The sequence below is a fragment of the Myotis lucifugus genome, unplaced genomic scaffold (assembly GCF_000147115.1).
Source record: "Myotis lucifugus unplaced genomic scaffold, Myoluc2.0 scaffold_1, whole genome shotgun sequence".
NCBI lineage: Eukaryota > Metazoa > Chordata > Mammalia > Chiroptera > Vespertilionidae > Myotis > Myotis lucifugus.
The window spans coordinates 29160092-29187893 of NW_005871049.1; the positions used below are offsets into that span (position 1 = coordinate 29160092).

The 27802-nt window shown below is 38.5% G+C and overlaps 1 protein-coding gene across 1 annotated transcript in view; it reads right to left on the reverse strand.

The window, feature by feature from the left end:
• Positions 1 to 27802, reverse strand: part of GUCY1B1 (guanylate cyclase 1 soluble subunit beta 1) — a 42454-nt gene that overhangs the window by 13596 nt on the left and 1056 nt on the right. The window contains exons 3-5 of the mRNA XM_023752981.1: positions 11661 to 11761; positions 9622 to 9740; positions 1378 to 1575 (exon numbers count right to left, since the gene is read on the reverse strand). Of these exons, the coding sequence (XP_023608749.1) occupies positions 1378 to 1575; positions 9622 to 9740; positions 11661 to 11761 (418 nt within the window). The remainder of the gene's footprint in view (positions 1 to 1377; positions 1576 to 9621; positions 9741 to 11660; positions 11762 to 27802) is intronic.

The following is a 27802-nucleotide window of genomic DNA, read 5'->3' on the forward strand; positions in this document are numbered from 1 at the left end:
CTTTTCTCAAATTTGGGGCCACTGAAAAATGGCTCTTCGGGCTGAATATGCTGAGCACACAAAAAGCAGCTCACTGGAAGAGACTGTCTGGATTAAATATAGAAAAATGATGGTTCTCTTTATTGCATAACTAGAGGCCCGATGCATGAAATTTGTGCAAGGGGCTCAGCCCTCCCAGCCTCTGCTTCCTCGTGGCCCTGCGGCCCCACCCACTGGTCATTCAGAAGGTCGTCCAGAAGGTCATTCCACCGACCCTCTGGTCTAATTAGCGTATTAGCTCTTCATTATATAGGATTGTATTCATATCTTGAAATTCTCACCTAAAACTAACAATCCGTATTATTAATAGCAACACCTTTTTAAAGTATGAGACCTGGCTTCTATCAACAAGTAATCTAATTTTTTGTTTAAAAAAGCAAAACTTTTAGTTCACAAAATAAGATATTCCAATGATATTTCAGGGATAGACAAAAAAACCCACAAGGAAACAATGCACAGTAATATAATATCTAATTTTATATTATCATAGAATTTGACTGACCGTGTTATGAAGGGTATTTTTTTTTTGTATTCTGAAGGACACAGCTTAACCAGTCCCATATCCTCCTGCTTCCCAGCCACTGTGTGCTCACAGAGAATGCAAACTAAATTAAGCAATGTATAAAAAGAAAAATCTGCTCAGACAAAGTGGAAAAATCGCCTATAAAAAGAAAAATCTGCTGAGACAAAGGGGAAAAATCGCCTGTATTCCTATACAGTGGGGCCTTGACTTACGAGTTTAATTCGTTCCAAGACCAAGCTCATTAAGGAGCTAGTTAAGGAGCTCGTTAACTTAGTCGGGACACTTGTAAGTCAAGGCCCCACTGTATATCCTTGCATTCCAAGGCCAAGCATAGACTTCTGGTGATGCCAGTGTTATGGTTTATACTAGTACTAGAGGCCCAGTGCATGAAATTTGTGCATGCCAGTGTTATGGTTTATACTAGTACTGGAGGCCCAGTGCATGACCCCTCACTCCTTACTGCCTGCCTGCTTGCTGGTCCCTACCACTTGGCTCGCTACTCCTTAGTGCTGCTGCGGAGGTTCCCGCCACCTCCACTGCACTCGCCAGCCGTGAGCCCGGCTTCTGGCTGAGCGGCGCTCCGCCTGTGGGAGCGCACTGACCACCAGGGGGAAGCTCCTATGTTGAGCATCTGCCCCCTGGTGGTCAGTTCATAGTGACCAGTCATTCGGTCGATTTGCATATTAGGGTTTTATTATATAAGATATGCCTTTGGTGAGTTCCACTAGCTGCAAGAATTAAAGGTAAATTCACTGAGCACCACTTTTAATATTCTGCCATCTCTATTTAGAAGTGTCTCCATTACTGATCATTACCTTCATGTCGATTTCAGTGCCATGTATTTGTTGAGCTACCGTTTTAATGATCCCGATGACAATATCCTGAAGCCCTTCTCTCTCTGAGTAGTAGTGCAGAATGAGTCCTTTGCCCTTATCTGCATCAGTGCACCTAAAGGAAGGTGCACGCATGCCTGGGTAGATAGTAGCAAGGTGGTCATGCAGAGCATCGAGGTTCTGCAATGAAGAGGAAATGGTGATGAATAAACAATGCTCCCACAATGGCAGCTGACTCCTGGAAAGCAAGATAAAGACAGAAGGCTCAATCTGAGCTTAGTGGGCAGATCAGCCGAGTAAACATTCACACAGCACGCCCTTCCCTTGCGGCACTGAGACATCTGTAAGGCAAGAACCACAGAGAACTTGAAACTCAAGTAGAGTAATTAAAACAAACATCCATGGCTATTAATAGTTAATGCATCTTAAGAAAAGATAAATAAACAAGTGGGGTAAAAAAAAAAAAGGAATGCCTGAAGCAGAAAAAAAGAAACATAGTCAGGGCTAAAGCAAAGATATACGTATTTATAGGTTTGGGGCAGCTATATACGCATGACACTATCATTTCATGGTAACATAGCAGTTTACCCAATTTTTCTAAGACTTGATTTTTTCTGATAAAATGGAGATAACTAAAATGATATATATAAAACACTAAGCACATCCCAGGTGCAGCAAGCAAAATAATGGTGCTCCTCCAAATTTCCATGCCCTAATCCCTTTGAATATGATACCTCTCCTGGCAAAGGAGATTTTGCAGATGGGATCAAGGTTATGGATCTTGAATTGGGAAGAAGGTCCTGCATGATCCTGGTGGACCCAGCTAATCATATGCGTGACTGAGACCTTCAAAGCCAGGACCCTTTCCTGGTTATAGGGACAGAGAAGTGTAATGACAGAAGGTCAGAGAGAGGGTGGCATGAGAATGGTACTTTGTTCCAGGTTCTGAGATGTAAGAGGCTTATGTGCAAGGGTGGAGAGAGGCCTCCAGGACCTCTCAGCAAAAACATCAGTTCATCCCCATGGCCTGTAGGGGCTGCTATTGTCATGTAAAATATGACAGACACGAAGTATTGGAAGTTAATATATAAACTACAAGCCGCTTGAGTCCCAAAACTATTTTACTTGGTTAAGTAGTACGAGGAGTTCTTCCTATGACAAGTTCTTCTCAGGATAATTCTTTTCTGAGAAGGGAAGACCTGAACACATAACCCTCCCAGATCCCATCTGCTGATGTTGCAAAAAGGTTATGAGAGCCCTGGCTGGTTTGGTTCAGTGGATAGAGCGTTGGCCTGCAGACCAAAGACTCCCGGGTTCGATTCCAGTCAAGGTTGCAGGCCCCTCCCCGACCTGGGTCCTGGTTGGGGCGAATATAAGAGGCAACCAATCAATGTGTTTCTCTCACATCAATGTTTCTCCAATGTTTCTCTCTGTCTTTCCTTCTCTCTTCAACTCTCCCTAAAGATCAATGGAAAAATATCCTCGAGGGAGGATTAACAACAACAACAACAACAAAACTTTATGAGAAAATCTGGTGAGGAAAAAAAATGACCAAAGAGTTTTATACTTATCTCCATTTCCCACAAAGCCAAAATTGAGCTTGTTGCTGCATTTAGGTAATTACTTAATGTCCTCAGGTTCAGTACTGTGTTGTGGCTCATTTTAAAGGAAAAAAGATAAGTCAACCAATAATTTGAAAAATATATTTTAATAATATTGTTTCAATTTTCCCTCTGTGAAAAATTGAAATTTGTAATTTTCAAATACAGCAACGTATTTATATCATAAGTCAATATGCCTATATCATTTTCATACTCATCTATTTTCATCTTGTTCATATTATATTAACACATTTCTACATGCAGCTACGTCATGAGTCACAAAGAGATAGACACTTTAGTCCTGGCCGGGTCACTCAATTGGTTAGGCAGGGGTGGGCAAACTTTTTGACTCAAGGGCCACAATGGGTTTTTAAACTGGACCGGAGGGCCGGAACAAAAGCATGGATGGAGTGTTTGTGTGAACTAATATAAATTCAAAGTAAACATCATTACATAAAAGGGTACGGTCTTTTTTTTTTTTAGTTTTATTCATTTCAAACGGGCCGTAGTTTGCCCACGGCTGGGTTAGAACATCGTCCTGATAAGCCAAGAAGCAACCAATGAATGCATCAATAAATGGAATAATAATTCAGTCTCTCTCTCTCTCTCTCTCTCTCTCTCTCTCTCTCTCAAAAATCAATTTTTAAAAAATTTAAATTAAATAAAAGATAGGCACTTCATCCTAAATGCTGAGCCATTTTTATTTAAATAAAGGTATAAATGTTGCTAATAGCATGTTGCTTAATTTATTGCTTCAAAGCAAGTGGGAAAGCAAAACATTTGAAGTCAGAATGTTCATCTTTTAGTCTTTGCGGTAACCAACTCTCCAGAGATTTACTGTTTTATTGAATTTACTGTTAATTAAATGGACAAGCTAAGTGCTTTCCTGCAACATGAAAGCTTTAACACCACTTAATGCAATATTGATTTTCTTTAGATAGCATCTAACATAAAAACACTCTTGGGATTTCTTAAGTTACAGCTTTCTTTACTTGGTTTTACTCTTTCAAAATTGAAGTGATTGCCACAGCCTATCTAATATGAGAAATGGAATTTGTGATTAAAATTAAATTATTTTCATTTGAGTACACTTATATTGCTAAAAATGTACCTTCACCATAGATTAGAATTGTTTACAGCCACACTGAAGGCCAAAAAAAGATTCTCAAAATAGCCTAGATAAAACCTTGACTACATTTTATAATATGATTTATACAAAGCTAATCATTTATCCACATGGCTGTAGCAATGTATTTTGGAGATTAAAGTTTCATATTAAAACTGGTATTCCATGTGTTGTTGTTTTTTTTTTAAAAATATACCCGTGGAAGCAGGTATACAAAGAAAAAACTATACACATTACAAAGAAGTACATACATTATGTGTGTGTGTTGGGGGGGAGATTGAGCAAGAAAAAAGAGAATTCATGGACAACAGTGATTGTTGGGGTAGAGGGGGTGTGGGTGGAGGTAGAAGAGGGCATAGAAGGATAAATGGTGATGGAAAAAATAAAATTTTTAAAAAGGAAGTATACACATTAAACATAAGAAAAAAAAAGTGAACACATACATATAGTCCAGCACAAGTAGATTCCTAAGAATCAATAAAGAAAACCTCAAATGTGCTTCCCCTTCATTCTTCTCAGCTTTATGAAATTAGGACACGGGAAAGGGCTAGAGAGCAGGCCCACCATCTTTTTTGCCTCACGATGCCAAAAAGTTACTCTGAGGTTTGCGTTTTGTTTCTTAACGCCCTGATATCATTTAACCGGTTTTGGGAGAAGCAAAATAAATGTACTTTTTCTCAGATCCATGAGTCCAGTTCATCTTCTCACCTAGCGCTTGTCATTTGCAGAAGAAAAACGAGTGCTGGCATCCAGGGAGACGTAAGTCCCCAGAGTGCTCCATGTAGCACATTCCACAGATGGAGGCAGCCAAAGAGAATGTATCCTTCCACTGCTAAACACTGAAGTTCTACATGTTCAAAGATCTCGGAATGTTTCTACATAAATGCAAATTTTCTTTGTAATATGCACGGCAAAAATGAGTGCATACACAATTACAGAGGCAAAATTTCTAGAACTCAGCTACTTCCTCTTCCAGGCTTCCAGGGCATGTAATTAAAAATCCCTAAAATCCACATAAGTGGGCAGAGTAAGACCTCGCTTCGAAAGTTTTGAGACAGAGAGATGTTTCCGTCTCTAAGAATCCTAGAGGATGGGAAAGCGGGAGCTATCTGTGTTACTTGAGAACGTTACTGGCACTTAGATCTGGAAGAAATCTTAAGATCAGTCCTTGCAAACCTCTTTTTTTAAGGAAAAAGGATGGGACGCAGTATTTCCTTTCTTTTCATTCCTCACACTTCTGACAAACAAGACCAACACCAACATTTACTTGTGTGAGTCATGTAATTTGACAAATATTTTAAGTTTTATAAGAAAGGAGTCATCTTAGAATTTGAACATGAGAAATTTAAGCAGGCAAGACCTCAATAACGTGGAAAACACAACCCCATAAGAATGGTCAGCACCAAGGTCAGGGTGTGAGCAGCATGAGGTCAGAGTAAGGAAGTTGACACTTTAAGGCTCCTGTTCCTGCCTTTTCTCCTTGGAGCTGCTCCTTGAGAAATAGCCTCCCACTGAAAAGATACAGAAAATATTTTTTTTCTTTTAAGAAATAATGTAAGGCCCAATTTAAAAAAAAGAAATTATACCAGTTACTAAAATTCTTTAAATAATATCTCGAAATTACGTATAGCTATCATTACCATCTTCTCAAGAGAAATATTTTAAAGAAAAAGGGCAAGTGATTATAGAATTGCCTGTGTAAAATATTTCACTTACGCTATAGCTCTTAAACTCATGTGTTTCTTTTTTAAAAAAATCCCACTTATATAATACTATATTTGACAATCAATATCATGAAAATATATACCAGCTACTCAAATACTTATCTTCCTTTAAAGTCCTCACTTGTCCATTTAAAAACTGCAGGTTACAGAAATTAATGTTTTGGATGTTGAAAAAAACAGGTCCTTTGGAAATCCAAAAGTTAAAAATAAAATGAATGGAGCATTTTTTTTCTAAGAAACACTGTAAATAATTTAGGGAAGTATTAGAATTTCACAGCTGTTCAGGAAAATCCTCACATTTCCCAGAATAACACTTTGGACAAACATTTAAGATTTTAGATCGGTCATCAATCCCAGATTGCTCCTGGTGGGCTGGCCACAGCGTTGTGTTTTGGAGGCCAAAACATGGAGCTGTCGTGACCTGGAAATCCCACTGCAGGCTGCACAGAGGCCCTGACAGAGGAACCCCCACGTATATGAATTGGGGGAATGGGTGAAACTGCCCATTGAACGAGCCAGTGTTTCCAGCAAACTCTGACTGAATATTTGTAGTATGATTCAACTGAGATTTCTATGCATATTTAAACGGGCCCATAATTTAAATTCTAACTCTTCTCTCAGATTGCATTGGCAGCCTTTGAAGCTTATTATAATTTCATTTCACCTCTGTGAAATCACTGGGTAAAGAAAATATAATGGGATAATAACGGAACAGCACAAAAAATTAATTGGTAGCCCTGCTGTGGACTGACTTGGGTTCCATTCCCGAAAGCCATATATTATCTTATCAACGATAGCCAATACTCAAAGCTTCTGACTCAAGGAAATCAGTCTACTGTGTGGCTGTCTATTCCTCTATATTCAATCTTTGATTTATCTCTAAATAAAGTTACATAGTTTCATCTAAAAGGGAGTTTTGTTGTTCTTAATAAAACATTTAAGCCTTAATCGGTTTGGCTCAGTAGATAGAGCATCAGCCTGCGGACTAAAGGGTCCCAGGTTCGATTCCGGTCAAGGGCATGTACCTTGGTTGCGGGCACATCCCCAGTAGGGGTTGTGCAGGAGGCAGCTGATCAATGTTTCTCTCTCATCGATGTTTCTAACTCTCTATCCCTCACCCTTCCTCTCTATAAAAAATTAATAAAATATATTTAAAAAAAAACATTTAATCTTGAGCTACGGTCATATTTGCTTCCTATTTTTACACAAAGAGCACATCTTCATTAAAAAAAGACAGATATTCATTCCCAGCTAGACAGATTGTATCTGTGGAGATACCATCATTAAGAGATTATACATGGTCTCTGGCTTCATGAAGTTTACATTCCAGCCCAACAAACAGGAAATGATAATACAGTATGAGAACAACTATGAATGGGAAAATAAATGTACTATGAAAACATGAGAAATGCCAATGACCCAGAAGAAGTAATTTGACCAGCAGGATAAACAGAATTTATCGAGGTGAAAAGGAGCATGAACAGTGTTCCAGATAAAGGAAAGAGCAGATGCAAAAACTCAGAGGATAAAGAGAGCAAGATTTAAAAAAAAAAAAAGTAAAGTTATGTTTGGCTGGGCTGCAGAAGAGGAAGAGGCAGAATGTATAGGGAATGTAAGAGGTTTCAGTCATTTTAACTATTTTTGACATTGCCCAATGAGCAATGGGGAATCACTGAAGGGTTTAAGAAAAAAAATTTTTTTTAAATGGTATGATGAGATATATTTGCATTTCAGAAAAGTCACCCAAGTCATAGAATAGAGATGAGATTGGAGGAGTCATGAGAGAGACAGAGAAATCATCCAATCTCTACACAGAAGTGTAGGGGGAATGAAGAAAAGTGGTAGAACTCTCAAAATCCAGCCCCATGTAGCTATTGGCTATCCTGTTAACACTCCGGTGTGGGGTGAATTTCCCGCCAAAATATAAGATGGCTCTGTCTTTTGGTTTTGTTCCATCCACCAAAAGGGTGGATTACAAACAAATATTTGGTAATACGCAGTTACAATCGGCCCGAGTTTACACGTTTCCCGCACTCCACCGCAAATCTATATGAACCGAGTTAAAGACGGCTCCCGCGGAGTACGCGCAATTCACGCGAGCCGACTTAACTCGTTTCCCCCACTCCAAGTGTTAACAGTGCAGCCCTGAAACAGAGAGGAACACACCAGAGGCGGCTTGCTCTCTCACGGCACCACGACAACCTTAGCAGGTGGCCACCACGTGCCAACGTAAAACAAAAACAATGTGAACATTTGTTGTGCTGTGTAAACGTGGCCATTGAGAGAAAGATGGAATTAAGACAGAGAAAATGCAAGTTCAGACTTTGTTGATAGGGTGACAGTTTTAAAAAAAATGGAAGATGTATTCCAAAATCCAAAGTCTTAAAATATTTTCAAATATCACACTTAAATCCATTTAACATAATTCATTTAAATACAGCCTGTTCCCGTTTAATTTACACATCTCCTGGCAGCCACTCCATTTGGAAGTGGCAGCGTTCTTGGACCCAGTAGTTAGGTAAATCTGCGGCAGGCGATCGCAAATCAGTTTCCATCTTGATTTAATGCTGTTTTAAGTTTATAAGAAAAATGTCACTGTGTAAACAACAGACATTTTGATTAAACACCAAAGTTCTTATTTTGGCTGTTAAATCAATAATGCAGCTGGACTGGAAGTCGTTTACATTCCCTCAAAACTGGGCTTCGGTTCAGCTACTATTGCACTGACATCATTTTCCAGCAAGATCTGGCGGCTCTCAGCAGCCAGTTTGGAAATATCCTTTACAAACAACCACATAATTTTCAACATTAACACATCAAGAAGAAGGTCTCACAAACGGGCTCTGCTTAAAATAGGACAGACAATCCAAAAATAGTCTCTCATCGAATGTGTGTTTCACTAGTAAAAATCTTGTAAGGTAATTTTAGCAGGAATATAAGACAAAGGCGTTTGGTGATGTTATTTATCTTGTCCTGCACCTGAAATTGCCTTTGCAAGGCCTCTTACTTTCCTTTCTCTAGTAGATTAATTAATATGTAACTCAGAGTTATGATTCTCAAATTTGCTTTGGTGGCAGAGCACCTGTAAGCCAGCGAGCTTTTTCCTAAACAACAAGCTCCGGGTAGAAAGTCATAGATACTGACGTACTATTTAATTATGCTCTACAAACTAAGAATGCTTTGCAAAAAAAAAATAATAATAAATAAGACCATGTTTTAGAGCAAAACATAAAACCAAAACTAGTATCAAATATGACCATTAAAAAAAAAAGGCAGTTGGGCCTGCCCAGTGTGGCTCAGTTGTTGAGTGTCAACCTGTAAGTCATGAGGTCACGGTTTAATTCCCAATCAGGGCACTTGCCTGGGTTGCAGGCTCGATCCCCAGTATGGGGTGACAGCTCATCAATGATTCTCATCATTGGTGTTTCTATCTCTCTCTCCCCTTCTCTCCTTTCCTCCCTGAAATCAATAAAAACATTTTTTTAAAGGCAGTTGGATACACCACAATAGGCCATGATGAGTTTTTCCAAGGACATTAATTTACAACTTGCATATTTATAGTAATCAAAAGTTAAAAGAAAAAATATGAAGCAAAAATGCTAAAAATGTATTCAAGACCTAATAACTATTATTTTATTGAATTGCAAAAAAATGTCACTATGATTCCATTTCAGCAGCAAGACACTCTCATACAGCTGGCTGAACAACAGGATGCTAGAATCTATGTGAAAGAATCACGAATTCAGCACTTTTAACAAGACCTCAAATCGCTTACCTGTAGGAATTCTCTGACATTAGATCCCAGGACGCGCAAGATTGTATCGTAACCAGATTCTTGACAAAAGACAAAAAACATCTTCCCAAACATTTGGAGTATTTCTCCAGCGTTGAGATCTATTTTATAGGTTTGAAAGAATAATAAAAACAAAACATACATGTAGACTATTATTAATGGGAAGAAGGAAGATAACTGCATAACAACAAAATGTTAAATATCCTCAATTTTTGTGCCTAGTGAATATACATCACATGAAAAATTTCTGGCCAGGACAATACAATGAAACCTGAGAAGACAATACATTACCATGCTAACACCGTACATTTGTACTTAATAGCAAAGCAATCAGTTTCTCAGCTTCCATGACAAACTAGTTAATTAATTTTAAGCTTTTTAAAAATGTATATTTAATTTAGAACTTATTTTTTCCTGAAAAATACAGGAAGATCCTGAAAATCATCCAGAATGCACATGACAATATTTTGGTATAGAAGGATTTTTCTTTATCTAAATACACATATTAATACATTGGTTGCATATAGTATGTACCCTAATATCCTGCTTTTTAATTTATATCCAATTATTATTTCTTAAAACTTTAAGATTTTTTCTGTAATTTCAATCACTACCTCACTCAACATAGAGATGCAACATTTTATTTAATTGATCCCCTTATTCAAAATGTAAGCTTTTCTAATTTTTGATACTATAAGTAACCCTGAAGTGAAAGCACATAAATCTTAATGCAAATAAAACTAATAATTTTCTTTGGAAAAATTCTTAAAAGGTTTAAATATTTTTTAAGTGTCTGATTTATTTTTAAACTCTATCCTTGACTACACTAGATAGTTAATTTTCAAAAATTGACAAATTTATATGAAAAATATCATACTTATTTCAATTTTGATTGCAAATGAGATTGGATATTTTATTCTTATTATTAGCAATTCACCATTTTTCTTTGTAATTCTTATATTCTGCAAAGCTAGAAAGCTTTTTTTATATTCTACCCAATTCCTAGTTATAAATTAAGTACTCTGAGAATAAGAAACACTACTTTCAGAAAGACTTGTTTTTATAAAGCTATTTTTTTAACTTTGGCTTCATTGCATAAGTTTTGTCTGACATAGATCTATTTCCTGTTTCTTTTACCAACAGCTAACAAAACTTATTATAAAAGAGATTTGGGAATCATATTTTCTCCATTCCACAATGCAGTAATGAGTAATTATTACACTGTGCAATTCTGTGCTGTTGACATAGTAATGTATTATTACATTATTGAAATTACTACATTAAGAAGCAATAATTTATTTTTTCTTCCCCAACATATGGCTTTCTGTGGGGAGGGGCAAAGAGCTTCTCTATTCTCTAAAGAGTTCGTAAATGGATAAATAGACTGAGCATAGCCTCAGCCTAACATTATATGTAAATGTCTTCCCATCAGGGTTGTGCAATGCATAACCTACATCCCTGTACATCCTATATAATACTACTAAAAGCCTAATATGCTAAATGTTCGATCAACCGGTCAGCCGTTCAACCAATCAAAGCGTAATATGCTAATGATATGCTAAGGCCTCTCAACTGCTCGCTCTGATGTGCACTGACCACCAGGGGACAGACAGTCGACCAGTCGACCAGTCACTATGACGTACACTAACCACCAGGGGGTTAGTGTACCAGTAGGTTAGCTTGCTACTGGGGTCTGGCCAATCCGGATTGAGCGAGATGAGCCAGACATGCCCTGGAGCCCTCCCACGGTTCCTCCCGGCTGGCCAACCTCTCACATCTCTCCCTGTCCCCAATCGTGCACCGGTGGGGTCCCTTGGCCTGGCCTGCACCCTCTCGCAATCCAGGACCCTTTGGGGGATGTCAGAGAGCCAGTTTCGGCTCGATCCCACAGGCCAGACCGAGGGACCCCACTAGTGCACGAATTCGTGCTCCAGGCCTCTAGTCACTATATAATGGACTATGCATTCCTTTGCACTTGTATGTGTAACCTGGCCAAAGAAGGAAAGTCATATTCAACTTACTGAGGACTTTGCTTGCAGCAGCAACCAAATCATAAGTTTTAGAATCATCATATATTATTCTGACAAGAAACTGTCCTTCTTCATCTAATTGTGCCTCTTTTCTGGAAAACAAAAATGAGAGAGACAAGAAAAAAAGCTGGAATAAAAGAATAGGTTCTATAATTACAATGATTGTATAAATAATGGTTTTATATCTGAAATATAACTTCTTTTTTGGCAAATTTGTTTAAATCAATGTGCTGTACTTAAAAGTCTGGTGGTTAAGAGGAAATTATTTCACATCCCCCTCCCCAAATTAAAAGGACATAAGTAAGTATATTTTAGCAGGGATAACATTTCTATAGTACTTTAACACCCAATCCAACACCTGATATTAAATATAACCAAGAAATAACTTTTGGTTTAATAAATAGTTAGCAAATATTTGTTCAGTTCCTATATATGCCAGGCATTGTTCTAGGCACTGGGAATACAGTGTTTAGTAACGTAAACAAAAATACCTGATTACCTGGAACATTCATATTCCAGGAGGGGAGACAGAAGGGGCATAAAACTCATAAATGACAAATACAATGGTAAGTTGTTTGGAGAAAAATAAAGCTGGATAGTGGGATAAGGAGTTCAAGTACAATAATTGGAAGCTCACGGAGTAGCCGGAAATTGAGTGGAGTCTGAAGGAGCTCTGGGAGTGAGCCAGTGGGGAAGTGTGTTCTGGGCAGAGGGAAGAGTACATGCAAAGGGCTAGACAGGAGCAGCCTGGGGAGTTGTGGGAACAGCAGGGGCTGGGGCTACAACAGAGGCAGGGCAGAGTAGCTATAAGGGAACAGATCAGAGAGGTAACATGAGGTTGGACATTGGAATGACTGACATTTACTTGAAAGAGATGGAGGGTCCTGGTACTTGTGATATGAGCACTGAGACTAGCAGACCTGGTTAAAGGGATCGATCCTGCTACTGCATTGAGAATGGACCAAAGGGTCTAGGACAGAGCAAGGAGACCAGTGAGAAGGCTACCGCCAACATTCTGGCGAGAAATGCTGCTGACTTGGTTCAGAGCAGAAGCAGAAAAGGGAGTGAGAAGTGGCCCATGTTGGGATATATTCTGAAGGCAAATTCAACATGATCTGCTGAGAGGCTGGATGGAGGGTGTGAGAGAAGGAAAGGACACAAAGATGACACTAAGGTTTTGGCCTGAGCAACTGGATAGATGTTGTCCCCAATTCAGATAGAAGCTGAATTGGGAAAGACTGTTGGAGGTGGACAGGGGGCTAAGATAACGAGCTGTGCTTTCAACGTATTAAAGTTTGAGTGCCAAGTGTACTGAAAACATCTTCTAACACAGTGGTCGGCAAACTCATTAGTCAACAGAGCCAAATATCAACAGTACAACGATTGAAATTTCTTTTGAGAGCCACATTTTTAAAACTTAAACTATATAGGTAGGTACATTGTTATTAACTTAATGAGGGTACTCCTAAGGCTTAGGAAGAGCCACACTCAAGGGGCCAAAGAGCCGTATGTGGCTCGCGAGCCGCAGTTTGCCGACCACGGTTCTAACATATCCTTAGCCTACTACATACAGTAGCTCAAAATATACCCAGTATTAATGAAAGGGCTCTATAGTGACTGTTAATAGTTGTCATGGTTGTATACATATATCTATTTTGATAGGATTTGGATTGTTTTTCTCAAACTGGTGTCCAAAGGGGAAGGAAAATCTATTGTCCAAAATATTGCCAGCGGTAGAAGAGAAATGACAAGTTCCCAGATACTGTTCCAATGTTAAATTCACAAAACTACGTGGAGCTTGGATATCAATCTCTGACTCTCAGTCCAAATCTTCTAAATCCTTGTACACTGCCAGGAGAATACAAGAGAAACTAGCCACTATTGTTAGGTAAACTTTCAACACAGTAGCTCGACATAGCTCCTTAAATGCTGCCACGGCCGGCCACATGGAGTCGCAACCACTTTCTCTTCCTCAGAAGCTATGCTACCACAGCTGCTGCTCGTGGCTTTACCAGTGTCTGCTCAGGGAACAGTTCAAATAGTGGCATGTCTTAGGTCCAGGTGAGATGGAGATGGTCTTTAAAAACCCAGTGTCCTTCAGAGCATACCATTTATTTGCTGGCAGTTATGCATAACAGTGCATGTGGCAAAAAAAACACAGCATAATTTTGTAGGCACAGAAATTTCAGTTCAGAGCCCACAATCCAAATGAACTTGAACAAATCAAATAAAGCACCTTAACATTAAAACCCCTCTTTTCTAAAATGGGAGCAATTATATAACCCATAAGTGTAAAGAAATAAAGTGCAAAAGAATGTTCTAAGCAGTTGAAAAATTATATATATTACTAATGACCATAGTACTTCCCATATCTATATATTCAAAAATTTGATGTGAAATCCTCCTCCCTTTTGCTGCACATACACAAACACATCTTCAAAATCCTCAAATCTTTTTAATACTCAAAGTCAGTGAAATATCCCTAAATCATAACAACATAATCTACAAACACTGACTTATCATTTGATAAATGCTATCATGTACCTTATGCATTCTAATTTTTATTTGTATAAAAATACAAAATACTGATGCTCCTTGACTTATGATGGGCTTATGTCCCAATAAGTGACCCAATAAACATCATAAGTTGAAAATATAAGTCGAAATATTTAAGTTGAAAATGCATTTAACACACCTAACCTAGCCCACCTTAACTGTGCTCAGAACACTTACATTAGCCTACATCTGGACAAAAATCACCTAACACAAAGCCTATTTTATAATAAAGTGTTGAATATCGCATTTATTTGATGGGCTATAGTATCTGGAAAATGCTGGCAACACAGTACACTGTAGAGTACCGGCTGTTCACCCTCGCCACCGCGTGGCTGGCTGAGCTCACTGACACTGCTCAGCATCACTAGCCTGGGAGGAGATCAAAATTCAAAATTTGAAATGTGGTTGCTACTGAATGCATATCGCTTTCCTCCCATCACAAAGTCAAAAAATCTTATGTCAGACCATCGTAAGTCAGGGTTCATTTGTATAAGAAAAAAGCTTTAAAAAAATCTTCCACTATCCTGAGATACACACTGTTATTCAATTTGTTCATGCTTGAATATACTTGTATAAATAACACACACTAGATAATACTGCTTTCAAACCCCCTTTCTTGACTTACTATTTGATAGACATCCGTTTATTATTAAGTATATTTCTATACCTTGACTACATAAAATTGTATTCTATACACATATTAAAGTTTTAGTAGATATTTAGATTGCTCTTATTTTTCACAAGTGCAAACAATGTTGTGATGAATATTTGGTAGCTAACAATTTATATTTCTGTGTAAAATAGGATAAATGTTTGGAATGGAGTTGCCGATCTGAAGGACATGGATAGACTAATTTTTCTCACGTTGTCACTAATATCTTGCTATGCAACAACATTGCTCTACAGACTGAAATTTAAAAGCCTCTGATTTAGGGCATCCTAATAAAATATCAATTGATTTTAAGTAAATATATAATAAAATACAAATTAGTTCATGCTCTCACTGTGCCCTATTCTGTTTCTTCCAGTGGGGACAAATCAAATGACATAACTTCTGGAACCGTCTCAGTTTCTTGGAAGCACCAATCCATAGCACCCATTACGTGAATGATGTACAAACAGAATACAAAGTCCCTCTAAATAAAATAGAGGAATGGCTACTTCCCTAGAATTCCCCTAACCATGAGTCAAGACACCCTTTCTTTCCTAGCTTTCCTTTTAATGAAATAAGCTCCCTTATCTTTTAAGCTTTGCTTCCTGAACTGATCAACCCAACATGCTCCCTGGAGGAAGGCTGAAATAATAAATGAAACAGTAGGACATGAAAGGAAATAATCACTTCCATTAAAACTTTCACACTGAATTCCAATGACTTCTTCAAAATATTTAGGATTCCTTGTTTATTATATTTATGTTTAAAATCTTTGGGAGCTTTGGGTCACTCTTTATTCTTTCCCACCAATGCCCTCCACCACTCCCCACTCCATACCCCACCTCAGGGAAGGGAGTTTTGCCACAAATATTTGAGCACCTATTATGCCCGGGGACTTTTCTAAGCACTTTAAATATACCAATGGACAAAATAAATGTCCCTGTCCTCATAGAGCAGGGGTGGGCAAACTTTTTGACTTGAGGGCCACAATGGGTTCTTAAACTGGACTGGAGGGCCGGAACAAAAGCATGGATGGAGTGTTTGTGTGAACTAATATAAATTCAAAGTAAACATCATTACATAAAAGGGTACGGTCTTTTTTTTTTTTTTAGTTTTATTCATTTCAAACGGGCCGGATCCGGCCCGTGGGCCGTAGTTTGCCCATGGCTGTCATAGAGTTTACATTTTAGCTGGCAGAAACAAGAAATAAACAATAAGCATAATATATGCTCAAATTTTATAATCTATGATGAGGTGATAGATGCTACAAAAGAAAGTAGATGAGGATAAAGGGGTGAGAGCAGCACCTAGGAGCAAGGGGCAGGATGCAATGCTAGATGTAGTCAGCATGGAGGCTGCCTGGAGAAGTTAGCATCAGAGCAAAGACTTCAGGAGGCAAAATTGATCTCTATGACTTAATAATCTTTCGGAAACCCATTTCCCTTCTTTCTGTAGCCCATTCTTCATCTTTTTCCCTTATCAGAGGAAAAGCTAATTGGAGATATTATAATAAACAGTTTAGGGAGACTTGATTGAATACATTAAACTGAACAGAATTTACAGTGCAAATGGAGTAATAAACAAAAGAATTTCAGGCCACATGGTCATTGAAGACAAACTCTCACCTGGGGAAAAATGGCAAATAATTGCATTCTATACATTTGTAGCTACAATAACTGTTTAAAAACTGAGTATTTATAAATGAAAATTTTTCCAAGTAGCAATTCATTTCCTAGTTACTTTTGGAGATGGCTATGTGTTATAGTTTAAACTGATCATTTATTTGCAGCACGTACCCTTCCCCCAAAGGGTAGTGTGCATATATCCTATATAATAAAAGGCTAATATGCAAATCGACTGAACGGTCACTATGAAGCACACTGACCACCAGGGGGCAGACGCTCAATGCAAGAGCTGCCCCCTGGTGGTCAGTGTGCTCCCACAGGGGAAGTGCTGCTCAGCCAGAAGCTGGGCTCACCGCTGGCGAGTGCAGCAGTGGTGGTGGGAGCCTCTCCCGCCTCTGTGGCAGTCAGACATCCCCCGAGGGCTCCTGGACTGCAAGAGGGTGCAGGCCAGGCTGAGGCACCCCCCCAAATGCACAGATTTCATGCACCAGGCCATATATATATATATATATATATATATATATATATATATATAATGGTAGTATTTTGTGGTTTTGATTTATGATTTTTGATGTTTGGTTTTTTAATCACTGGTGCCTAACCCAAGTGCCTGGAGTAGAACATGCATGCATTCAATAAATGCATGCATGCTTTAAAGTAAGTGAAGGAATAAATTAGCTACAAATATTTCCCCATGAGTTTCCAAAGTCCCTACTGAAAATCAAACAATCAAATACTACTGTCAAAATATTGTTCTATTATTTAAAAAAAAAAAAAGGTATAGCCAACTGGTGTTACTCAGTGGTTGAGCATCAACCCATGAAGCAGGAGATCACAGTTCGATCCTGGTCAGGGACATGCCCAGGTGCAGGAGGCAGCTGATCAGTGAGTCTCTCTCATCCTTGATGTTTCTATCTCTCTCTCCCTCTCCCTTCCTCTCTCTGAAATAAAAAAACACATATAAAAGATATATATATATATATATATATATATATATATATATATATATATATACAATTTGTCAGAAATATCCAGGCAACATTTCTAACAACTCTTTACTTAAGGAGATATTCCTTAACTCCAAAATGTGAATGCACAAAACTGAATTAATATTCTGAACCTGAGCTCCAGCTATTATACACTTTTCAAGTAAGTTTAGTATTCTAAAGGATTGCTGGCTTTTAGGTAAATACGTTCCCTTGGAAGTATGAAAAAATGAGTATTCTGAAGTGGGAGATCCTGAATACAGGCATCTGAGAAAGGAGTCTCAGAACAGGGTGTGGTCTCAGGCAGAAAAGGTCAACATACATCACACAATCAACCCAATCAATGACAGTTCAAAGGGGTCCTGATCCTTTAAACACCCTTATCACAGAGCATGTCCTACAAACAACAGTATGTAGGTGTTGTCTTGTTAATAAATGGGATGTTCCATTGTAGTGAGCTGTAAAGGACATCATGAATGCTGGTTTGTGTCCAGCCATTATTAAAATTAAAATCTACCAATATAAAACACAGATAATAACTATAAGCAACATCTTAATTAAAAATGTATATATATTTTTGTGAGTGGGTGCAAAGCATTAATGGCTCTCAATTTTCAATAACCCAATCCAATGATTCCCAATGAGTCTGAATCCCCGGAAGGGCAGACTCTGGTTTGAGAGAGCTGCCACGGAGCGAGGCCCTTCACATACAGCGATGGCTTCCTGCCTGGGTCCTCTTTCAGTTGGTAAAGGTCAGTCCTTTCGACTCAATGTGTTCACTCATCCAAGGACTGTAAACAGTAACCGTAAATGCTCACATGAGTGACATAGATTTTGGCAAAGTAACATCAGTCTTGATATATAATTGCATTTTTTCTGACTGTGTTCAGCTTACCACGTGAGAGTTTCATTAGTAATGGCTTGAATTTTGAAACCATATGCACAAACATTTCAAACAATCCCTTTTCAGTAGCTTCAGCAGACAAATGAATTTGCTTATTAGCCACCCATTTAATCGTCAACTTGCCTCCTGAGTACATCCGGTCACAGCTCTTCTAAAAATAAAACAAATTGCTCACAATTTCTGAGGCTCTGATTTCCTGTAGCAGATGTGCCAGTTGGTGGATAAAACCACCTTTAAAAATATGACAAGCAGCCTGGCCCTTGTGGCTCAGTGTTTGAGGGCCAACCTATGAATCAGGAGGTCACAGTTAGATTCCCAATCAAGGCACATGCCCAGGTTGTGGGTTTGATCCCCACTAGGGGGCGTGCAGGAGGCAGCTGATCAGTATACTCTCATTGATGTTTCTATCCCTCTTCCTTCTTCTCTGAAATCAATAAAATAAATAAATAAATATGACAAGCAAAATAACCTGTGCAAGTTCTTGAAAAGTTCAGGGGAGACAAAAACAAAAACGGGTGGTACTAACACACATCCTTGTTGTCCATCTCCGTGCTCATCTGGTTGTCTTTGGAAAAGAGAAGGTCATAGGTCCTGCTTTTGGGGGGAAAGCACATAATATGACCATTCCAAGCCCATCTGTGTCCACATTCCTGCTCTGATGATTAACAGCTGAGTAGTTTGAGACACCGTTTTAAAGTACTGAAGCTTCACTTCCCCAATTTATAAAATGAGAATAATAGATATCTATTTTCTGTGGTGGTTATTGTGAGAATTAGGTGTGGTTATTGTGAGAATTAGGTGTAGAACCATATGGTAAGTGTCATATATATATATATATATATATATATATATATATGAATTATAAAAGGTATATATGAATTACCTTTCACATTTTCATTTCCAGAGAATAGAGCACATGTACATTCATATATATATATATATATATATATATATATAGAGAGAGAGAGAGAGAGAGAGAGAGGCTTTCCCCTAGGCCACCAATTTTCAACCAGTGTACCGAAGAATTTTTAAAACGTGTAACACCTGATTATTTAGTCAGGGAAACTGACCTCTTTTACCTTAGATTGTTAATAAAAAATGGCAACAGCCAACACAACAACAGCCATCTGGTGTGAATGAGTCAAAATTATACCTATTTTTTTGGTCAAATCACCAAATTTGGTGTGCCGCAGAATTTTAGTAATTAGTTTAAGTGTGCCATGAGATGCAAAAGGTTGCAAATCCGCTTTCCTAGGCAATAGTTATAATAGTTAGATAGAGGCTAGTGAGACAAGAGAGATAATCAAGTAGTAGAAATAACATAATTATATACTGTTGCATGTACAGTGAGACGTAAGTACAGTTTTGGAGGTAAAGGAAGGCTTCCTTAAGAAATAACATTAGTTTTGTCATCTCAAAGTTGAGCCATATTTAAGTTAATGGGAAGGGTGGAGAGAGTGAAGAAAAGGAGACCCTTCTAAACTCAGGCTTTTGTTATCCTAACACACGTAAAAACTCAGTGTGCAGCAGGAACAGAGAACTGGCCCATGAGGCTACAGTGCTGACAGTGACTGCGACGTAAGGACTGAAAGGTCCCACGTTTGAGTGACTTGAAGATTGACCACAAATAATTTTAATAAAGCAACAATTTCATATTGCATGATTCAATAATGATGGGCAAGTAGATCAGAATATGCGATAAAAGCAAAGCTGCAGTAACAAGGAATAAATACTTCGAGTGTTTACCTTTACTGGGAGTAGAAACTTCTTTAACCTCAATATCTTTGATATAGAAAAAAAGCGTTCAGTTTTGCTAGGCATAAACAAAGGCACCATTTCCCCCACTGTTTCCTTTTTAATGAACGAAGTGGCAAAGTAGCAAATGGAAAAGCTGCAAATACTCAGGTCTTCTGAGTTGTCAGCCTCTGAACTGGGCCAGCTATACAGATCTCTTTAAGTGTGTTTTCCTGTTGACGTCCGCAGAGTATCCACCCAGAACTATCACTTTCCAACACCATGAAGAGAAACATTTGCTATGGAAAGAGTCGAAAAGACATCTGTTCCTTGCAAACTACACCAACGCCCAGTTAATGTTGGCCACAATTAGGTCTGGGTATGTAGGAGAATACAGATTTTCTGATTTATCCTCTGGTGCTCATTTTAATGATCCACCCAATAACATGCTTCTATGATTTTTTTTAATTCTCAAAAATTGCAGAATGCTAGGAAAACAAAGACCCAGCTTGAATCCCATGGTTGCCTCAGATCATCAAAGTAAAACCCTGAGATAAGACCAAGTTTATCTCCTGGGCTCCATGCTGCTCACCTGACATGGCCCAGGTTCTGAGAGAGTCCTCTGCAAGTGCTCACTGATGGGTATGTGAAGGGTTTACAGTCAGATATTTACTTTTACCTAAAAGAATAACTTCAAATGTTGGTGATGTACTGGTGATGTACTTATCAGCTAGTGTACTGTGCCTTCTTTCATCTTTCAGGCTAACTGGCCTATCTTTCTACGGAAAAAGGTCTTGATCCTAACAATTACCCAGTTTACCTATTTTTAAAAATCTCAATATTAATTTGTTTATTTGTATTGAGGAAGTTTCTGGGTACAAAAATTAATATGGTTTCATTTTTGTATGTATACTACATTAGCTCCTATTTCTAACTTAAAAGGAATAGTAAATGGCACCAAAAGAGCTGGATTGAAGTACTGACTTCAATGATAAAGCTGACTTTATCATTAAAAAAATAAAATTGAGCCTGGTCAGTGCCACTCAGTGGTTGAGCGTCCACCCATAAACCAGGGGGTCAAGCCCACATGGCAGGTTGTGGGCTTAATCCCCAGGAGGGGGTGTACAGGAGTCAGCTGATGGATGTTTCTCTCTCATCCATGTTTCTGTCTCTCTATCCCTCTCCCTTCCTCTCTCTCCAAAATTAATAAAAAAATTAATAAATAAAATTGAATAAAATAAAAAACACTGAGCTCACTTGTATGTGGAAGCTAATAAGAACAAACTCAGAGAAACAGAGAGTAGAGTGACAGTGACCAAGGCTTGGGTGTGGGAGAAATGAGCAGCTATTGCTCAAAGGGTACAGACAACCAGTTATAAGATTACCAAGTTGATTATCCTATATAATAAAAGGCTAATATGCAAATTGACAGAACTGCAGAACAACCGGTACCTATGATGCGCACTGACCACCAGGGAGTAGATGCTCAATGCAGGAACTGCCCCCTGGTGGTCAGTGCACTCCCACAGGGGGAAGTGCCAGCCACTCTGGCAGGAGCCTCTCCCACCTCTGCAGCAGCGCTGATGTCTGACTGCCCATAGGGAGCAGGCCTAAGCCATCAGTAGGACATCCCTCAGGGCTCCCAGACTGCGAGAGGGCACAGGATGGGCTGAGGGCCCTCCCGCCCTATGCACGAATTTCATGCACCGGGCTTCTAGTAGCTAATAATACTGTATCATATGCTTGAATGTTGCTAAGAGAGTAGATCTTAAATGTTCCCACCCCAAAAAGGAATGGTCACTATGTGGCACGATGGTGGTGGTAGCTAATGCTAAGGTGGCAGTCACTTCACAATGTATAAATGTATCCAATCAACACATTGTACACTTTAAACTAAGCTGGTGGGAGTGGGGGGACTGTGCTAGAAAGGCCCTTCCTATCTCAAATGGGCATTGTAGTACTCAACTGGAATGACAGAGAAAAGAATTTTGGAAATATTGAACAGCATTTATTATATAAAGTACCACTAATATATTAAAACCTACATGTGCAAGGGTATAGCGATTTACTTAGATAGCCTCATGAATATGAAAATCTGATTAAAACACAGTATACTATTTTGTTTGCATTCATTCGTTTTGATAAAATGAATACTGAGAACATATGCTGCATTTTCAAACAACAAATAGGAGTTGAGGGAAAGAAAAAAGAGTCAAAATGACAATAAAGTTGCTGCTTTTCCTAGAGTGATGAATGAACATTTACACTGGTGTAGTACATACACTTCAATGAGCTACTGCTATTTAAAGGAGAGCTTCATATCTTTCAGGTGAGCTGGGGAAGGGAAAAGTTGAAACACTTTGATTCTAGAGAAAAATAATAGCTACCATTTATCAATGTTATTTTTCAAGATCTGTGTTTAGCACTATTCAACATATTACAACATTATAGAGTAGGTATTATCTACTCCTTATATACAGTTGAGGCTTGGGAAGATTAAGAAACTTTGAAAATCACATAATTAGCTTATAGCAAAATGTTTGCTTACATGAACCATAACAACTCATTTGTCATTAGCATACTCAAATACATACAATGATGTCAAAACCAGAAAATCAGTATATGGTATCCAACAGTCAACTGTTACCATGTTTGAGTCACAGACAGGAAAATCAAGAAAAAATATCCAGATGTTTCTAGACTTTATTTGAAGGTAATGATTTGTGGGGACCCTATTCAGAGTATGCTGGATGTTCAAGGCCACTCTGAGTGTGGGAATCTTAATCAGGGTTTCCAAGGACTATACCCAGGTGCAAGAGCAAGGCTATGGTAATCTGTATGTACACTGGGCAAGCATGCCCTTCTATAACCCCAAAGAGTGAGGTCACTATTTGGAAAGAAGCCTCCTTTGTCTAAGTAACATAAAGTTGTTACTGACCAGCCAGTGCTGCTGCTTGCTGAGGCTGCTCCTACGAAAGGCAGGCTGCTGCTGTGTGTACAGAGGCTGCTACTGCTACATGGGAAAGATGTATTGTTACCTAGCCAGTGTGTGGCTACCTGCTATATGGGACTTTGCTTTGAAGAACTGTTTTGTCTAATGCTATTTAAAGGAAAGCTTCATATCTTTCAGGTGAGCTGGGGAAGGGAAAAATTGAAACACTTTGATTCTAGAGAAAAATAATAGCTACCATTTATCAATGTTATTTTTCAAGATCTGTGTTTAGCACTATTCAACATATTACAACATTATAGAGTAGGTATTATCTATTCCTTATATACAGTTGAAGTAGGTATCTACTCCTTATATACAATAACGTGCCAGTTTATTTCGAGGGGATGTCCGACTGCCACGTTAGCAATGGCTACATGGCCACTAGCTCCTACAATAAAGACTCTCTTATACATCCACAACGTCTCATGGCTTCTTCATCTACCACCTGGCATCCAAGAAAGTCCAGTTGGCGTAGTTGGGCAGGATCAGGACCTGTGGACCTGACAACAACACTGCGAGCAGAGAATAAAGGAGGAACTGAGTTCCCAACAGTTAGTACAGCGAGCAGGGTTCGAGGAGGAACTTGCTCTGACACTTGGCACTGGGCCGGATTCAGAAGCATGTGTGGGTTCAAGGAGCGAGTGCTCCCACATTATATCATTCACTTTTCCATCCTCCAAGTCCAAAACACAGACTACGCTCTTTAAAAATAAGATTTAACTAGAGAATGAAAGAATGAATGAATCAATGAAAAAATCAATGAATGCCTGCCTTACTATAGGTAAATTAGATATATAAGCATACTAAATATATATGTATTCTTTATACAAAGATGATGATTGACAGATTCTAGAGAAAATTACTCCAGTGTTTATCAACTATCAGTGTCATTATATCATTTTCAAATCTCATACCAAAATTTTGATCACAATGTTTATCTCTGATCTTTCAGTAAAACAGAGAAGGGCTGATCAATACACTATGTAGCACTTAGGCATTTCAAGTCAGTATTTGTTCCTTGGTCTGCTCAATTCTAGGCACAATAGTTTTTACAAAGTTGTTTTTATTTGTTTTTAATAGACATTTAATCATCTTAGTTTTTTTTCTTATTTGAATCCATCTTTACGTTCCAATGACATTAAAAAACCTAAAATCAAATCCAGTAATTTGATCCAATGATTAGTCTTGCCAGGACTAATGAAAGGGTAACATAGCTGATTAAATAAAGTATGTAGGTACTGTTCTAATATATATATCTTGACTTTGTGGGGGTTTTTTTTTCTGAAATAAAGATTGGTTTTTCTCTTCCCTTAGAAACCATGACTTCCAAAAAGGACTGTCTGAAAACTGAAAGGAAACCAACAAAAGACTTGAAGTGGATTCAGAGATCTCTTTTGCTTTTTAACATGTATTTATGGTCTAGATCAGAGGTGGACAAACTATAGTCAGTTGGTCAAATTCAGCCCCCTACCTGTTTTTGTCTGGTCCAAGAGCAAGGACTATTTTTTACATTTTTAAATGGTTACATCTTTTTTTTAAAAAAATATATTTTATTGATTTTTTTACAGAGAGGAAGGGAGAGGGATAGAGAGTCAGAAACATCGATGAGAGAGAAACATCGATCAGCTGCCTCCTGCACACCCGCCACTGGGGATATGCCCGCAACCAAGGTACATGCCCTTGACCGGAATCGAACCCGGGACCCTTCAGTCCGCAGGCCGACGCTCTATCCACTGAGCCAAACCGGTTAGGGCATAAATGGTTACATCTTAATAGTTATATAGACACCTACATAATATCCTCAATATTGACTCTTGGCCTCCAGCACATAAAATATTTACTATCAGACCTTTCACTATCTACCTTCCATCTAGACCATTTATCTTTTTCTTAAAAAGGGGAATTTAAAGTTCTTGGGAAATGGTTACATTGTTGGGAGTGTAAGTAAATGCTGAGTTTACAATGAAGCATTTTTTGGCTCTTATCCACTTAGAACTTTCTGTCTGGAATCTGTTACTTGGGATTTTATTTGCCATTAAATGTTTGGCATCCTTTCTCATGAAGCATGGATGGCCATTTCCTACTAAATCAAAAAAGTATGATGTAAATTTTTTAAACATCAATGTAGACAGTTTCTCAGAGACCAAAAATGAAGATAGAGGAGTATGGTACTTAATGAGACAAAACAAGTTTTTTCCATAAATTCAGTTTTTCCTAAGAAGTTGAAACTGAAAACATCTTGCACCACTGACTACAGTGATCCTCCTTAGAGCTGAGGGTGAGGTCTGGAGAAGGGAATCAGAATCTCCCAGGGAGCATTTTAAGATTAAATTCCTCCAACTGCTCCCCTGCCCCCAGGCAGTGAGAATCTGTTTGGATAGGCCAATGCTCTGAGTAATAATGCCTCAGCGGGACTACCTGGGTTGGAGACCAATGACCTGCTTCAGTGCCCTGAACTATGTTCTCTGGTTTAGATACTAAACTGTACCCAAGACAAGATGGGCTCCACCAAAAAGTATGTTTGGGGAAAAAAGAACCAAAATGAACACCTGGATTGTAAAGGCTAGTTTAACTAATAGTATTTCCCTTTCAAGAGCACATAATCCTTGAGATAATTTTATTTAAAAAAAAAAAAAAAAAGAGAGAGAGCCTGGTGTGGCTTAGTGGTTGAACATCAACCTATGAATTAGTAGGTCACGGTTAGATTCCCCATTAGGGCACCTGACCCGGTGATCCCCAGTAGGGGGCGTGCAGGATGCAGCCGATGATTCTCATCATTGATGTTTCTAACTCACTCCTTCTCCCTTCCTCTCTGAAATCGATAAAAATGATATTTAGAAAAAAGAAACACCCATATGATTTGTTTCATTTTATCATAAAAAGGTATTTGAATAATTTAAATTGTCAACATTTGAATAGATTAAGAACACTGTGTAAAGCAATTTAGAGATACAATAGGGCATTAAAATATTGATGTTTAATTTAAAATTAATAGTTTTTCAAAGTAGAATGTAACAATATTCTTAGTGATTTGGCAGAATTAAGTTTTCACATCAGTGTAATTTGTATATTTTTAGATATTTTTACTTTCTCTGGGGAAAACATAGCCAATACAAGCAAATAACTTGATAATTTAATTTTTAAAAAAAATTTGATATATTTCTCTATGACATAAAATTTTCCATCTCTGTATTTAATAGTAATCTAAATTGATAATGGGTAGGGTACATTCTAAATCTGGTTAAAATGCATAACAACTGTTTAACCATATAGCCATATTTTATTGTGCTCTCAAAATTCTAAATATATTCATTGTCATAGCATATCCATCAGAAAAAATGGGGATTTGTAACTTACACACGAGAAAACATTGTTTTCATAAATTTACAAAGAAAGTGGCTTAAAAATAATCCTATACTTGTTACATTGTTTAAAATCCTACTCTTGATATCTCCCATATACCTGTCCACTAAGCAAAATAAAAATTCTGAAAGCATTAATAAGATTCACAGAAAATTCAAATCTCAAAGTAAGCTTTAGTGTCAACATTCTCATTTGATTTAACTGCATAATTGCCAAACCTCCACTTCGTTTATAATATGTAGGTGTGCTCTCTGGGTAACATAAATATGGCTTATGGATAGTGAAACGATGCTCATTGATACAGGCCCAAGAGAAGGAAAAGTTGCATTTTAGTATTTCATATTTAACCCTGGTCATTTCCATGGAAACTATTTATAAAAAAAATCCCCTATCGTGTAACTGTATAATAAGCCTAATACTAATAACTATAATGTATTGGGGGGGGGGAGAATAGCATGAAAGCATCACCTACTTGATATACTAAAATCAGGGAGGACAGAAAATACGAGTATAGAATAGCAATGTGTTCTCCTTTGCCCACCCAGGTAACCACGCCCTCCGCCTCCATTTAATGCGACAGATTAGATTGCTGTTCCAATATGAAAATCCATAAATACGATTTTGTTGTAGCTAGTTGGTTTGGGTCATCTATGCAATAAGTTAAATTCATATTTCACTAGAACAAAGGGAAAGGCCTCTGTTAAATTGAAATGCTCAATATAGCCACAGAGACGATCCATCGTTTCAGCAGGTTTACTAGTAAACTCTCAGGTGCCTGTGGTGTTTCCGTCCCATCAGGAGTCCTGGGCTCAGAGTTCCAGCCTGAAACTAGGATGCCCTCCCGCAACTGACAGCCTCCACCATAGTCCAAGCAGAAAGGGTGTGTGTGTGTGTGTGTGTGTGTGTGTGTGTGTGTGTAGGGGGGGTGGGGGTGTAATTTGGGGAAAATGAAAGGGCAAACATTCCAATTCCACTTTATTTCAAAATGAATAGATGCAGGTGATATTCACAGTTGCTCAGGAAATAGTCTCAAGTTTTAGCCTCGTGAAAAGGCGTCACTCTGCTTATGTCTGCGAGGTGTGTACATGTGCAAGGAGCCGGGTCTCCCGTTTGTGTCTAAGGCCTCTGGGAACTGGAACGTGGCGGAGGCCTGTGTGGTCCCCGGGGCCCTTCTCCGCGTGGGAGCCGCGGGGCCTGCAGAGCCTGGGAGCGCCCGGCGCGGGCAGCGCGTTCCCACGCTCTGGCGGGTCCCGAAGCCGTGCCGACCGGAGGTTCTCTCCCTCCTCCCTTGGTCTCCCTTCCAGACTCCTCCCAGCCCGGG